General features: G+C 39.4%; 1 protein-coding gene across 1 annotated transcript in view; it reads left to right on the top strand.

Annotated features, from left to right (window-relative positions):
• The window catches only part of CDH20 (cadherin 20), a gene marked incomplete at both ends in the record, with an annotated part of 50,969 nt that overhangs the window by 8,575 nt on the left and 26,920 nt on the right, over positions 1 to 15,474 (top strand). Inside the window, 4 exons of the mRNA XM_080714815.1 lie at positions 1,161 to 1,455; positions 2,185 to 2,304; positions 4,793 to 4,960; positions 10,356 to 10,543. Coding sequence (XP_080570941.1) covers positions 1,161 to 1,455; positions 2,185 to 2,304; positions 4,793 to 4,960; positions 10,356 to 10,543 — 771 coding nt within the window. The remainder of the gene's footprint in view (positions 1 to 1,160; positions 1,456 to 2,184; positions 2,305 to 4,792; positions 4,961 to 10,355; positions 10,544 to 15,474) is intronic.

The raw sequence follows: 15,474 nt of genomic DNA, 5'->3' as shown, positions 1-15,474 counted from the left end.
AGCTAAAAGTAATTAGCAAGTCAATAGGAGAGGGGAACCACCCCACCACCACCCCAACACCCCCGCTTGGGAAGCAGAGACAGGAGCACAGGTTCTGGCTTAAGAGACTCTGTTTCCAAATAAAAATATAAAATAGGTCTGGGAGTGTAGCCCAGAGGTAGAAGGGCTTCCAGGAACCCCAGTACCACAAAAAGTAAAAAATTAAAAATAATAAAATAAAAATAAAAAATAAAGACATATCTACATATTAGATAAGCTAGCTAGGATGGAAGGAGGGGTCGACCTTTCTGAAAGGAGACACCTTGCCACACCTTGCTGGGGGAGGAACCTTACAGGGACAGGGACGGTTACTATGTCAGAATTACATAAACAAGATGGAGGTCATGGGTATAAAAAGTCCGGTCCACGTGCTGTATCTTTGGGTGGTGAAGGCTGGGACCACCCCCCTCATGCCATTCTGGCATGGGGCTGTAACTATCTTCTGTATTTCTTTTTAATCAACTTTAAATCTTCAAAAAAAAAAAACATTTTTAAGAAACATAAATTCAAAAAAATCATTTTAAGAAGGGTGGGGAGTGTACTTCAGATAGAATGTCCCTGGGTTCAATCCCTCGTACTACACACAGTACACAAACATGATTACACACGCACACATCAGGGATCTTTACTTTCCAAAGATGCTTTCTATATTTCCCAAGGAGAGCAATTTAAAAATAATAAATTATATGGGCATGATGGTACATGTTTGTCATCCTAATACTAGGGAGGCTGAGAGAGGAAGATAAGTTTGAGGACAATCTCAGCAAGTAGTGAGACTCTCAGCAACCTAGTAAGACCCTGTTTCCAAATAAAAACGTGAACAATCAGTCTAGGGGTGTAGCTAAGAGGTAGAATGTCTCTGGGATCAATTCCCAATAGCACCAAAAAAATAAAAATAATAAATTAAGGATACTGATTATAATGTAGAAACATTTTATGCATCAACCTATGTGTTCTTGATACAGTCATATGTCAGAGCATATTTTGCAACTTTTTAAACCTCTGAGTGGGAAAATAAATTCCTGTGTAAAGGGAGGTCATAAGTTTGTACCAAATTGAAAGTCCATTTATTTCTAATACCCCTTCACATCCATAATGAGGTTCTGATGCCTTTCCTCCAGCTTCATTCAGATATGGATAGGGGAGATGGATCCATCAAATACATCCTCTCTGGAGAAGGCGCGGGCATCGTGTTTACCATCGACGACACCACTGGCGACATCCACGCCATCCAGAGACTCGATAGAGAGGAAAGAGCCCAGTACACGTTAAGGGCCCAGGCTCTGGACAGGCGGACAGGCAGGCCGATGGAGCCAGAGTCAGAGTTCGTCATCAAAATCCAAGACATCAACGACAACGAGCCCAAGTTCCCGGACGGGCCTTATGTCGCTACCGTGCCAGAAATGTCCCCAGTTGGTAAGATGCGGATGCACTCATTTTCACAAACAGCAAGCCTATCGGGATAGAAGACCCTCTTGTAAGACATGCAGAGAAGGAAAGAATGTGTAGGAGTAGCCTACCAATTACAAAATGAAACCAAGAATGAAACAAAGTCCTTGGGCAGACAGGATGCTACCTAGGCATCAAATCAGCCATGGTACATAATCATATCAGGTATTGTTTTCTAGTTGTGATTCATTAAAAACAAAAGAGTAGATGACAGATGCGTACATACACACAGTATTTGATTCAAAAGGGCAAAGGATCTTGTTATTATTGGAGAGCAATGAAGACCCCAAAATCTGTGTTGTTCTTACTGTTTACTAAGAATTTAAGCATAGTCAGAAGTGATGATGCATTCCTGTAATCCTAGTATTGGGAAGGCTGAAACAGGAGGATCACAGGTTCAATGCCAGCTTTAACAATTTAGCAAGCGCTAAATTGCTAAAGGCAACTTGCAAGATCCTCTTTCCATTTATTTAGAGGTGCAGTTCTGAGGTAGAATGCCCCTGTGTTCATTCCCCAGCAACACACACACACACACACACACACACACACACACACACACACACACCTTGACCTAGGAAGGGGACTCTTCCTGAAGCAAATGTAATATCTACAAACGCTTTAAGACTGGCCATTCTGGGTTGTATCTGAAGTTTAGCAACTGGACTTGACACCTCCCCAACACTTTTTTTTCCACAGGTACTTCTGTCATCCAGGTGACAGCCACAGATGCTGATGACCCGACCTATGGCAACAGCGCCCGGGTAGTGTACAGCATTCTCCAGGGCCAGCCATATTTTTCTGTGGACTCCAAAACAGGTATCTGATGTGAGAGTCGAGTTAGAAGTGCCTGCTCTGTTCCATAATCCTTTGTAACTGCTACTTATGACAAGACTCAACTGTCCTTTTCAAGGGCTCTCCAGGGAGTGTATTAACCAAAGAAGATTGTTATAAGCTTTAAGATTAAGAGAGCAAAGTAGCACTGTCCTATGGGTGAGAGTAGCACCATACATAGAGAGCATTCAGGGCTGGCTGGAGAGGCCAAAGCCCTGCCTGTGCAGAAATATGCCCTCGCTAGCCTCCAAAAACTACTACAGCTGTATTTATTCCTAGTGCCTAAGGTCTGTTATAACTCCAAGAAGACCAGAAAGGACTGACACATTCACCTGGGCTCACTCTACAACTAGAATCATGATTCTGAAGGCAGAAAGAGCCTTTGGATAATCATTCAGCCCATTGATATCCACTTAGCAGAGGACGAAATTGGGAAATGAAGAACAAATAAAGGTCATTTGGTTATAGAAATAATCCTTGTCCTGCTGTTGTTGCCACCATCCTAATAAGCAGAGCACAAATCTAGAAAGAATGGAAGCTGAGGCAGACAGGTTCAGACTAGAGAGGAAAGAGCACAAGGGGTGTGGCCCCTAAAAAGAAGGATCTGGTAGGGAAGCTCTCGTAGGGGAGATGACGGAGCAGACTCATTGGCAAAGAACACCAAGGCAAAAAAATAAATAAAAGACAAGCCAACAAAAGTGTGGGGGTTTTGTTAGTTCATTCGGAGAAATTTGACCGCAGAACTTAATACGCTTCACGTTTCAATCTAAGAAAGGAGGTTTCCTTTAATACATTTGTGTTGGGCAGAATGATTATTATATCATTATCTTACACCTGTGCCAGGCTTTCCCCCTCTTGAAATATTTTCATGAACACTATGATATGTGAACGTCCTAATAATTTTTGGCAGTAGTGAAATATATGGTAAGTGTTATTATCCCCATTTTACATAGGAGGAAACAAAGACCTAAAAGAAGAAGCTCGAGTAAAGAAACAGTTGCAGAGGTAACATGAGTGGTGAGCCCTCAAGGTCATCCCTTTATCTGAAAGGAATAAAATACAAACCATGACATTCTGATAATTAGCAACCTGCAAGAAATGTTTTTCCCCAGGAGTCCTAAAGGTAGCCAGGCATTCAGAGAATTATATCATAGAAACAGGAGGATGAAGGACTGAAAATGAGTGGGAGGAAAGAAAAAATAATTGCAGTGAGGAACTTCTATAAAACAGTAAGTTCCATACTTCTACTACTGGGGAACAGTAACTTCCATGCTTCTACTCTGGGTCCCCGCAGAGAGGAAAAATACAGACAAGAAGAAGGTAATGTTTCCTTTCTATCCAAAGAAGACTCTTAGGTTATTTTGACAGCACCCAGGGGGCATCCTTAGTTTTAAGGTCAAAAATACATGAAAAAATAGTTATCGCTGTACCCATGGAGGCATTTTTTTTAATAAAATGTGACATGTTTCACTTCAGAATGCTGTTATTACTAAATGCAATAAATATCTGCCAGTAATAAGCTGCAGACAGGCTATTATCCCTGGTCCCTTCCCTTTTCATGCAAAAAGATCTCTTTAGCCACGGGGTCATGTCATAAACTTGCAAAAAATAAGCCTTTAATCTTTGCCTGAGTGCACAGAAGTCAACTTTTCTAAGAGAAAGGGTTAAGAGGGAGATAAAACATTATTGTGCATCCTTAGCAGAATCAAAAGGAACACACGTCAGTGCATTTGGTTTCAACCCCTCTTCTCCAGTGACACCTTATCTTTACACTATGCCATCACTTCCTGTCTGGGGAAGTTCATCTTTAATGCCAGGTAAAAAACAATTCACATCTTCCGTGTGTGAGCTCACAGAATGCAGGGAAGCACAGGGGTAAGCAGAACATAACAAAACAGAGTGAGTATATGACAAAAGCAAAATCAAGTCAGAAATCCAGCCCTACTCACAGGGAGTAGGGAGACAGGGCAAAAAAAAAGGGGAGAAAGTTATCTACAGAATCTCGTGATTCAAACCACAAGAGCTCTAGGGGCAGAAGAGAGAAGCAGATAAAGGAGAATTATTAAAAGTCACAGGTTTGTATACCTATGAGGCTTTGTTTTCTGCACTAGTTTTCTTTGGTGAGACAGAGCAGTCTGAAATCTCCCTAGACAGTGATTCCCCAAGTCCGTAAGAGAACCATTGCTGCCCCCTCCCGTTCTCTTTAAGTAATGTCACCAAAAACATCAGCCATCTGAGCTCTTCCTGCTGGAATAGTTAGTGTATTTGCCATTTGTTGGTTACTTTCTTTTTTTTTTTTTTACCTCTAGTTTAATAAAACAGGTGATGTGCACCTCAACTCCGGACCTTTACAATGCATTAGAGAGAAACTGAGAAGAAATCTTTTAAAAACTGGACTCATGGTTTTGTTTCTTAAAAAAAAAAAAAGTCAAACAAAGTTTGACAAGATAGAAACAAAATTTCCCTCTTGCAGGTGTAATTAGGACAGCACTCATGAACATGGACCGAGAAGCCAAAGAATACTACGAAGTGATCATCCAAGCCAAGGACATGGGAGGGCAGCTCGGAGGATTGGCTGGGACCACGACGGTCAACATCACCCTCTCGGATGTTAATGATAACCCACCCCGCTTTCCGCAGAGTGAGTACCCAACCAACAAGATGCATGTATGTGCCTATCACTGTGAACTGCATTTTGAGGTGAGACTACAGTGCACCAATAAAAGCATACTTAAAAAAAAAAAAAAAGAGCAGCCGGGTGTGGTGGCGCAGTCTTATAATCCTAGCATTCAGGAGGCTGAAACAGGATGATCCCGGTTTGCAGCCAGCCTCAGTGAGACCTTGTTTCCAAATAGGGATGGGGTATAGCTCGGAGGTAGAATGCCCCTGGGTTCCACCCCAAGTACTGAAAAAAATAAAAAGAGCACAGATTTCAAACTAGAGGGACCCACCTGTTACAGAGGTGCAGGGGAAGTGTTAAATCCAATGATCCAGGAATTCCTTTTCTACATTTATTGTGCAATTTTTAGATGACCGTTTTCCTGGGGTTCAATTTTCCATAGCATTAAAACAGTGTTTCTGAAACTTTATATTATTATCTCCCTGTGGAGCTTTTTAAAACATTTCCCCTAATTATTGTCACACACACACACACACACACACACACACACACACACACACACAGCCTGTACAAAATTAAATGCTAAGAATAAGATATTTTAAGTAGGACTCAACTTTCATGGGCTACAAGTCTTACCTTAGTTAAGATTTGTGTGTGTGTGTGTGTGTGTGTGTGTGTGTGTGGTACTGGGGTTCCTGGAAGCCCTTCTACCTCTGGGCTACACTCCCAGACCTATTTTATACTTTTTTTTAAATTTGGAAACAGGGTCTCTTAAGCCAGCATGGTTAGCTTCAAACCTGAGCAATCTTCCTGTCTCTGTCTCCCAAGCATGGGGATTACAAGCGTGCACCACCACACTAAGATTTTTCTTTTTACCATGTAACGCCCCCCCCACCAGAATCCAATTTTGTCCCCAAGGGATGACATTGCCACCTTGAAATTGCATTTGCTAAAACTAAGCGAAATGTGCAGCCACGCCCATATGCTCTCTAAACCAACCAGTTCCCAAATAGGCTCCGAGAGCCTGTTTGGGAAGGCCACTGGGCATGAGGGGCACAAGGCACTCAAGACCCAATCCCTGCCCCAAGACACTTAAACTCCACCCAAGGGGGGCTTGGGATGTAGCCCAGGGATAGAGCACTTGCATAGCATGTGCAAGGCTTTGGATTCCATGCCCAGCACTGCAAATAATCCATTTGGGGAATACACATTCTAGACATAGGAAAACTTAATAAATAAAAGGTATTTGGTGCCCAATTTGTATAGTTCACAAATGGTGCATGTAGGTTTCTAAGTTGCTGGTCCTTCAGTAAGAAACACTGAAATGTGTGCAAAATGATTGTGGGCTGGATTTTTTTTTCTTCACAATAAACTGAGATGAATGAAGTCTTTATAGAAGGATGGAACTTAATGGAGGATTACAGAATACAGAGGACTTAATAGGCAGAAAGGAAAACATCCTAGAATGAGGAAGCCATCAGAAATACGTGTTCCAGGCATCATTCTGGGTATGAAATACAGAGCCATGCACAAAACAAAAATCTCTGCTCGGTAGACCTCATTTGAGTAGAAACCTACACAGGAGTAGAAACGTGTGTGTGTGTGTGTGTGTGTGTGTGTGTGTGTGTGTGTGTGTATCTTGCAAAAGTTGCATATGTCATTTTATGTTCAGAGCCTCTAAAATCAAGACCTTCTCTTTCAAATGTGTTGCATTTCTTTATTTTTTCTTTTTCTTTCTTCCTTCCTTCCTTCCTCCCTTCCTTTCTTTTCATACTGGAGATTGAATTCAGGGGCATTCTAGAATATCCCTAGATAGTCATAGAAATATCCCTTTCTATTTTATTTTTATTTTGAAACAAGGTCTCACTAGGTTGATGAGAGTTTCATTATTTACTGTGACTGTCCTCAAACCTGCAATCCTCTCTCGGTCTCCCATGTACTAGAATTACAAACTTTTCTCTTTTTTGGTGGGGAGATAACTAGATTCATTTTATTTTTATCTTGCAACAGCTTCTCACTAGGTTGTTGAGAGTCTCACTACTTGCTGAGGCTGTCCTGGAACCCCTAGTCCTTCTGTCTTGGTTTCCTAAATACTGGGGTTACAGGCACATGCCACCACATGGTCTTTGAATGAGAAATATAAAAAGGCTAATTTGGAAGCCATGTGTGGAGTAAGCTGGTCAAAGCAGAAACCAGAAGCAAGGGATTGTCTTGGGAGGCTTTCCTATGGTCCAGATTTGAGCTGATAAGGACTTCAGTAAGTGGCCGAAGGCGTGGCATGGGACAAATAAGAAAACCTGGATGTGTGCCTCTTAATGTCTTGAATAAGGGAACAGAGGCAGGAGGTGGAGTCAAAGCTGACAAAGTTTTAAGTCTGGGTGACAGGGAGAAGTATTGTACTATTGATAGAAACAGGATGCATAATGGAGCCAGTGGCCAGGAAGAAAGGAGACAAATTCAGATTTAAATATGAAGTGACAGTAGAACAATCAGGTTGAGTGTCCTTAAGGAAGGTGGAAATATAGAGCTACGACAGTGCATCCTAGCCCAGGACCGGAGCTATGAGTTGGAAAATCAAATGCCTAAAGAGATGGGAGAGCACAGCCACGATTCCAAGTGAAAGACTTCATGAAAATGGAGTTTAAAAAGAATCTAAACTATCTCCCACCCCAAATATATATATATATATATATATATATATATATATATATATATATATTTATGTATATATGTATATATGTGTATATATATATATATATATATGCTCAAGAGTAGCATTTTCAATCAGCCAGACTAAGTGAATTTTCTATTTTATATATAAGAAGAGAGCTCAAATATTTACCTGCAATGAGTATATACCAGGTTCTCAAAAAGGTTCACAAAAGAAAAAGGCAAGATACTAGATAAGCATTTCACATATGGCCCAAGTAATTAGGTTACTAAGTTCATCCATTTTATAGTACGAGACCCTGATTATTAGGACAGCTTGTGGAATACCACGTGGAGTGGCTTATTGTGGCTTTGTTGATCCTGTGGATTCCATGTTTATAGTTCATGAAAAAATTCCCATTCTGCTCACTGTATGCTGTAGACTCTTGAACATTCTTAAACTATTTGACTTTTTATAATTTGGCATTATACAATTATCTCTGATGAAGGCATAAAGGGCAGAATGATAAAGTTATTACATAGTTCAGAAATATGGGGACTTGGACATATTACAGGAAATATATGTTGCCCCCAGACATGACAGCTTTGTGTAATAAAGTAAATGTGGTTTTAGTCTTCCTCTGCCAAACCAAAATCCTCATGCCATTCTAAACTATACATTTTGAGGAGCCACTGTTTCCAAGTTCAGTCATAATAAAAATCTATGAGTGGGAGTATGACGTGTATTGCATAAAAGTCACAATGAAAGCACATAAAGCAATTAAATCTCTGTGCCTCTAAGCATTCTTTATACATTAACTCTGTGTCTTCTAAAATGGTTATTATTTTTTTAACTTTTAACAAATTATTTTAACTCACCATAAAATATCACCCTATTTGCTAAAACTGTTTGGATAATCTCGCTGTTTTAGAAACTTATCTCAAATCAATTCTTCTGCCTTATTACTCTTTCGAGTCCTCGTTATAGGAATTCCACTTGGCTTCTTTATCACAGATGGTACCATAACCAACTGTGGGACGTTGAAAAAATGACACACATACCCTTTTACACTGGGCAAGCTCGGTCACCTTTCACTGAACCTTGTATAATGGAGTATTCATATCTCAAGTGAGTTATTTCTTGTATAAAGCATCACATGTAGAAATTATATGCGTATCTACATACTACAAAAGCATAGCTTTTCTGGTGTGGAGAAAATTATATGCAAATGCTTGCATGTTTTTCTCAAAAGTTCGACAATAACAAAGCATAATCCATCAAGAACAAGTAAATATAAAGAGATTATGGAATCCACATGCCTGCCAGCTTAGTACGGTAGAGGTTTTCTGACTCAAACTTGCAAGGAACAAACATTATTTCTTCTCCAGTGAAGGTGAGGTGCCGTAAGCTGCCTAGGCACTGTGTTCTCCCCAAGTCTTTGTGAAACTTGATCTCTTACACCTCAGGCTTCTTGTACTTCACAATCAGTATTAGAATAGAAGAGGCATATACGTATTGAAATTATGATTGAGCTGGGTGTGGGCACATTTGTAATCCCAGCATTCGGGAGGCTGAGACAGGAAGATCATGGTTCGAGGCCAGCCTCAGCTGCTAAGTGAGTCCCTTTGTAACTCAGTGCGACCCTGTCTCAAAATAAAGAATAAAAAATAGGACTGGGGGTGTAGCTCAGAGGTACAATGCCCCTGGGTTCCATCCCAGTACTGCAATAAAAATGATAGTATGATTTTCCTTTGTTATCAGTTGGTCTATGATTGATAAAATAAAAAAGAACATCAAAAAAGCTGAGCCCCAGAGAAGGTAGGCTAGCCAAGATATAACTTAATGGAAATGAATGTGAACTAAATTTAATTTCGAATCAGAGTATCAAGTCAAAAGTGAAAGCATCACCGATTCTGAGCTTTTTACATTGTAGAAAATTTAGTATTCTATTCTGGAACAAGAAGATAGTGAGCAGCAGGGGTCTGTCCATGAAGAAGCAGCCAGAAGGTCACAGTTACAAGGACAAATTGATGGACCATACACAGACTTAGTGGAGCTTGCTCTCTGTGGCTGTTCTTAACTCTAGCTCCATCCACTGATCTTCATCAGCTCTGGGCAAATAGTCAAAGAAACAGGGACCCAGCACACTGTCTCAGCCATGGAGAGACATGTGGGTACTTGATATGTGAACAAAAAGTCATTTGGAAAACTGAGGCAGAAGGATTGAAAGTTCGAGGCCACCCTGGGCAACTTAGTGAGATCCTGTTTCATTCCTAAGTCAAGCAATCAATTAATTGCTTAATTAGTAGGGCTGGGGATATTGATGTAAAGCACCCCTGGGATCAATCCAAGGAAGGAAGGAAGGGAACTTTGTAACACATTTTCCCCTATGTTTCCCAGAATCAACTGACATTTGGGGAAATACTTCCCTTTATTAAGGAGCATTAAGAGATTGGAAAGCAAGGTTTTTCCCACTGCTCCAACAGTAGATTCACTGGAAATGTGAAGTACTTTTGCTTTTAACCTGCCCTGCTCTTAGGAGTAGTCCTGCTATTTTGAGCATTCTATCTAGGATAAGAACCGTATGGTCATTTGCACAGTCTCTCTGAACCTCAACTTTCACCTGTAAAACTGAATCTTTAATTTTTGAACCAAGAAAAAGATATTTTGCACAGGATGCCTGCTATGATGTGATAATGAGGAGGTATTTTTTTTTTTTGAAGTGACAGAGTATCCAGAATGCCACGTTCTTGCTTCTCTTCACAGAACATTATCAGATGAGTGTGCTGGAATCAGCTCCAATTAGCTCCACCGTGGGGAGAGTGTTTGCCAAGGACTTGGACGAAGGAATCAATGCAGAAATGAAATACACTATTGTAGATGGAGATGGTGCTGATGCCTTTGATATTAACACAGATCCTAATTTCCAAGTCGGTATCATAACTGTGAAGAAGGTAATTCAACTCCTTTGTCCAAATTCTTCTCATGGATACTTCGTATGAAATGCTAGTAAGGACTGTTGTGAATATGCATTTATTCAGATCCTCTAATATAAGCTGTTTTCTATTATTTAGAAAAATGTGGGCATAGTGGTACACAACTGTAATCTCAATGAGTAGGCAGGCTCGGGCTGAAGGATCATGAGTTCAAGGCAAAAATGGGCAACACAGTAAGACCCTGTCTCAGGGAAGAAACAAACATCTTCTCCATACACTTACATGTAAACACTCGCTTTGTCATCATTTCACAGAAAGGGTTCCAGGTCATGAAAAAAATGTTAGAAATATGTCATTTCTCCTACTTAACCATAGCCACTTAAAAAAAACTTTTGTGACTTAATTCTGTAATGAGAATAATGACTTAATATTTGAATCACACATCTTCACTGCAGTGCATTGTAAATAACAATGCAAACTATGAGATTTCTAAATCAATAAATAACATGCGGGAATTTTTAATTGCCTTATGAAGATTCATAAAAGTGAATTAAACTTGAAAAAGTTTTATCAAACAAAGCTGGTGGATGATGTTCATCACTTATAATTCCTTTGTTTCGGAATTAAATACCAAGTTTCTGTGGCACAAGGACATATGGATAAACTCAACTGGAAGATAAAACAGTTCTTAAAATTGGAAGTTTTAACACACTACAAATATCTGATGAAATGCATTAATTAAAAATTCATTGATTTAATCCTTTTATTTTGAGTGTGTTTTTAAAAGCTGCGATGAATTATTTATTCAACAGATACCAATTGCCTATTAAGTGTCAGCTATTGTTCTAGGTATTTAATGTAAAAAGTTAGAAAAAGCATATTTCCAGATACTCAGAAGGCTGAGGCAAGAGCATCTCAAGTTTAAGATCAGCTTGATCAACTTAGTGAGACCCTGTCTCAAAATAAAAATTTTTAAGAAGGGCAAGGGGATGTAACTCAGTGGTAGAGCACTTGCCTAGCATGTGTGAGGTTCTGGGTTAGACCTCCAGTAACACACACACACACACACACACACACACACACACACACACACACTCACACACACACTCACACACACTCACATACAGTCTCTACCCTCATGGAGCTTATATTCTAGTAGGGCAAGAAGACAATCAAAAGAACAAGTTTGTCAATAAAGCAGTACATTACACGGTGGCAATTGTGATGGAAGGAAGGATAAATAGAACAAAATAAGGGAGATAAGGAGAACAAAGATGACTTCAAATTTAAATTAGGTTGTTGACACTGGCCTCACAGAGAAGTGACACTTAGGCAAAGACATAACACATAGCACAGAGACACGGAACAAAGTCACAGACTTGGAGCATAGCACAGAGACAAGGAGTTGGGTGGGCTGACAGTGACCACAGTACAAGATGCCCCTTAAATGACTTTTAGTGAGAAGAGGCCACAGCCACTTTAGAGAAGAGAGAACCGGCATGGAGCTATTGAAGAAAGTGTTCCAGACATAAAGACAGCTGTGCAAATGCGCTGAGGTGGGTGGGCACATGCCTGGTGTGTTTCAATAACAAGAAGAGGATTCATAAGGCTGAGAAGTGGAGACTATTTGGAGATGAGGCTAGGAAAGCAACAGAGAGGCCAGATTGTGTTAGGACCTACATGTTGATTCTAAGGACTGCAGCAGTTGGAAGATTTGAACAGGCATGTGACATGACTGGACTTTTATGATAAAATAATTACACAGTAGGTTGTACAGGGAGAAGAAGAAAAAACATAAACAAACAAGGACAGGATCAAGGAAAACAACTGATGAGCTATTATAATAATTGAGGTAAGAGATGATGAGGGGGCTCGTCCCAGGCTGAGGGGGATGGAGGAGGTGAGAAGGGTCAGAATTGGTATATATTTCGGTGTAGAATTTCTGTAATGATTGGATGAGGATAGGGAAGAATCAACTGAGCCAGAGAAGAATAGAGTTTTCATTAAATGAGATAGAGCAGTTTGCAAGTAAAGCAGGTGGCAAGGCTGTCAAGTCCTGGGATTCCATTCTAGATGTACACCATCTGCTAGAGACTCAAGCAGAGATGTATAATGGCTTTGGTTAGGGAACCAGGAGTCTAGAAAAGAGATGTGGGCTAAAAATATAAATGTGAGTACCATAAGCCTATAAATGGTTCTTAAATAAAGCAAAACAAGGTTCCAGGGGACTGGACATAGACAGAAAGAGGACAGTGGAATAAGCCCTGCAGCACCGGACATGAAGAGGTCAGGGGAGGGGCAAACACAAGAGACGGAGATGAGGAAGAGCAAGAAGGCAAGAGGGACATCAAGAGAGTGGTGTCCTGCAGGCAGGAAGAAAGCATCCTCATAGAGGGAGTGATCACCTGTGACCAACACTACTAAAGGTCAGAGAACACTGGAAATCAGCCAGAGACTTTAGGAACATGGAGATCACCGATGACCTTGACAAAAACGGCAAGGCCGTTAACTTAATATGTGGCACAAGTTAATGTGTCTTATAATACCTTTATTAAGTGATGTTCCAGAGAACTGAATTGCCACTGTGTTAGCAGGGAAGGAGGTATGTGTTCACATGCTTTTTCTGTATTTAAAGTAGAAGCAAAGACAGCAAAGGAAGAGACACATTCAGAATTATTGCCAACCGAAAATCTTTTTTTAACCAGCATAATTACCTTAAAACAGTACCAAATGCTGAAATTAACTTCTGAATCATCAAATAAACCTGAACGCATCCAAAGCACTGTCATTTCTTATCTTATTCTCGGTTTTTGGGAATTAACAATATTCTAAAAATTTTAAAGGTGACTAAACTAGTAATACCAATTTTTTGCATAGCACAGAATTAAGAGCATTTCCCTACGTGGCATGATTCTATTAAATAGTAATATGTTTCTAACCATGACTACTACTGTCAATGTTCAAAATTTTGAAAATTATCAATCTTGAATGAAAACATTCTAATAAAAAATAAGTAATCAGAAAAAGAGTTTTCAGGCTACTCAATATTTAAGTTATATATCTTAAAAGACCAGAATTCTAAATAATCTTATAACACTAATTCATATTAAATTATGATAATATAATTTAGAATTTATCACATGCCTTTTTTTTTTTTTGGTGGTACTGGGGTTCCTGGAAGCCCTTCTACTTCCGGGCTACACTCCCAGACCTATTTTTATATTTTTATTTGGAAACAGGGTCTCCTAAGCCAGCGCGCGCGGCTGGCTTCGAACCTGCGCGATCCTCCTGTCTCTGCCTCCCAAGCGCGGGGATTACAAGCGTGCGCCACCACGCCCGGCATGCCATTTATTTTTTAAAATCCATTAATATTACAATTTGATGAACCTCAAAATGTCTTTTCTCCAGCTTCCTTATCTGGAAAAGAAGATTAAACCTCATAAAACAGAATATTTTCTCATTGTCTTTACCAGAAGTATATCCACATGTAATCATAACATATATCAATTTTTAAGGTCACTTTGATTTTTTTTTCCTGAGCTTATAGGCTGCCAGAAAATGTAATGAAGTAAGAGGTCAATAAGTTGGGTAGATGGACTAGTCACATATAATAAATACTTTAGAAGTTATTGACTGCTCAATCCATACCTCTGGAACAACATTCACTCAGATGTCTAATCCACACTTATCTTCCCACTTTGTCATTAATAATGTCACATGAAATTGAAACAAAAGTTTTGATTTATTTCCCATAGACCTATTATTTGTCTAAAAAGTATGCACTTTCCCAAAAAAAGAGAAATTAAGATGAATTGATAGAATTGGATCTTCATAAAGCCACACTGATTACTACCCATTACCTTGAGTCATTTTTAGCTTTTAAGTAATCAATCAATTGATTTTCAGTCTCTTAAATGCCCGAAATATATAATTTTCAGGATGCTCTTTATTTTGTGCGAGTATGATGCTGTGGCATTTTCTAGCCCTCAGAATATCTCTCACCTTCCGGTACACAATAAGCAATATTTGAAAGTCCATTCTCATCTTAGGCAGTTTACAAAGAACAAAACTCTGCATTCCATCAAATCCTGGAGGCTATGGATTGCAGCTCTCATCACTGTTTTACATAGCACCTTAAAAAAATTCTTGACAACTTAAAGGATATAATGTTTTGTTTTGTTTTCATATGGGGAATTGAACTAGAGGTCAAGCTCATTTTTATTTTTTGTTTATAGCTATTTAAAGAGCTCATGTAGACACAGTTAGACATGTTTGCTTCACTAACATCAGATTTATTCTTTGCTGGTGTTTCCATACCATTCTCCCTACACAAAAGCTTTTGTTCCAGTGCTGCCTCACAGTATAATCTTTCTGAAGACATTCAGAAGGCAATGGAGTCTAACACACTCAGTACCAACAATGTGCAAAACCCAGCTAAAGAAAAACAGCATGAGTGCCTGTGACTGGGTCCGACTTGCACCAGCAACAACTACACCCATTCATCTCCTGTTAAGCCAACAGCCAACATTAAGAAGTTATCAACTGGGGAAGCAACTACATTTCTAGAGTATCAAACTATGAAAAAATGTGCATCTTGGAATTATCAAAATATGATAACATAAGAACTTTACATATCATCAAACCGCACATGTTAGACTTTTTGTACTATTCATGATCACACAAAAAATTGTTTTTCCTACATTTTGGATCTTAGACCTTGCTAGGCATGGGAAGTAAAAATCTAAGTCATTGACTTTGCCTTAGAAATATTTGTAATACAAAATAAGAAGAGTTATAATAGAAATACAATAAAATGCTTTGGGAACAGATGATGGATAATCTAAGTCTGCTTAATTAATAACTAAAGCTGCATGATTATTTTGTGCCTTAATTTTCATGAGCCCACTTCGAACAATATAATGGCCTCTTATTTTTGTGTTCCTTAACTC

This window comes from Muscardinus avellanarius, assembly GCF_963383645.1.
Source record: "Muscardinus avellanarius genome assembly, chromosome: 17".
Taxonomy (NCBI): Eukaryota; Metazoa; Chordata; class Mammalia; order Rodentia; family Gliridae; genus Muscardinus; species Muscardinus avellanarius.
Note: the sequence above shows the minus strand (reverse complement) of the source record. Positions and strands in the feature narration are given on the sequence as shown.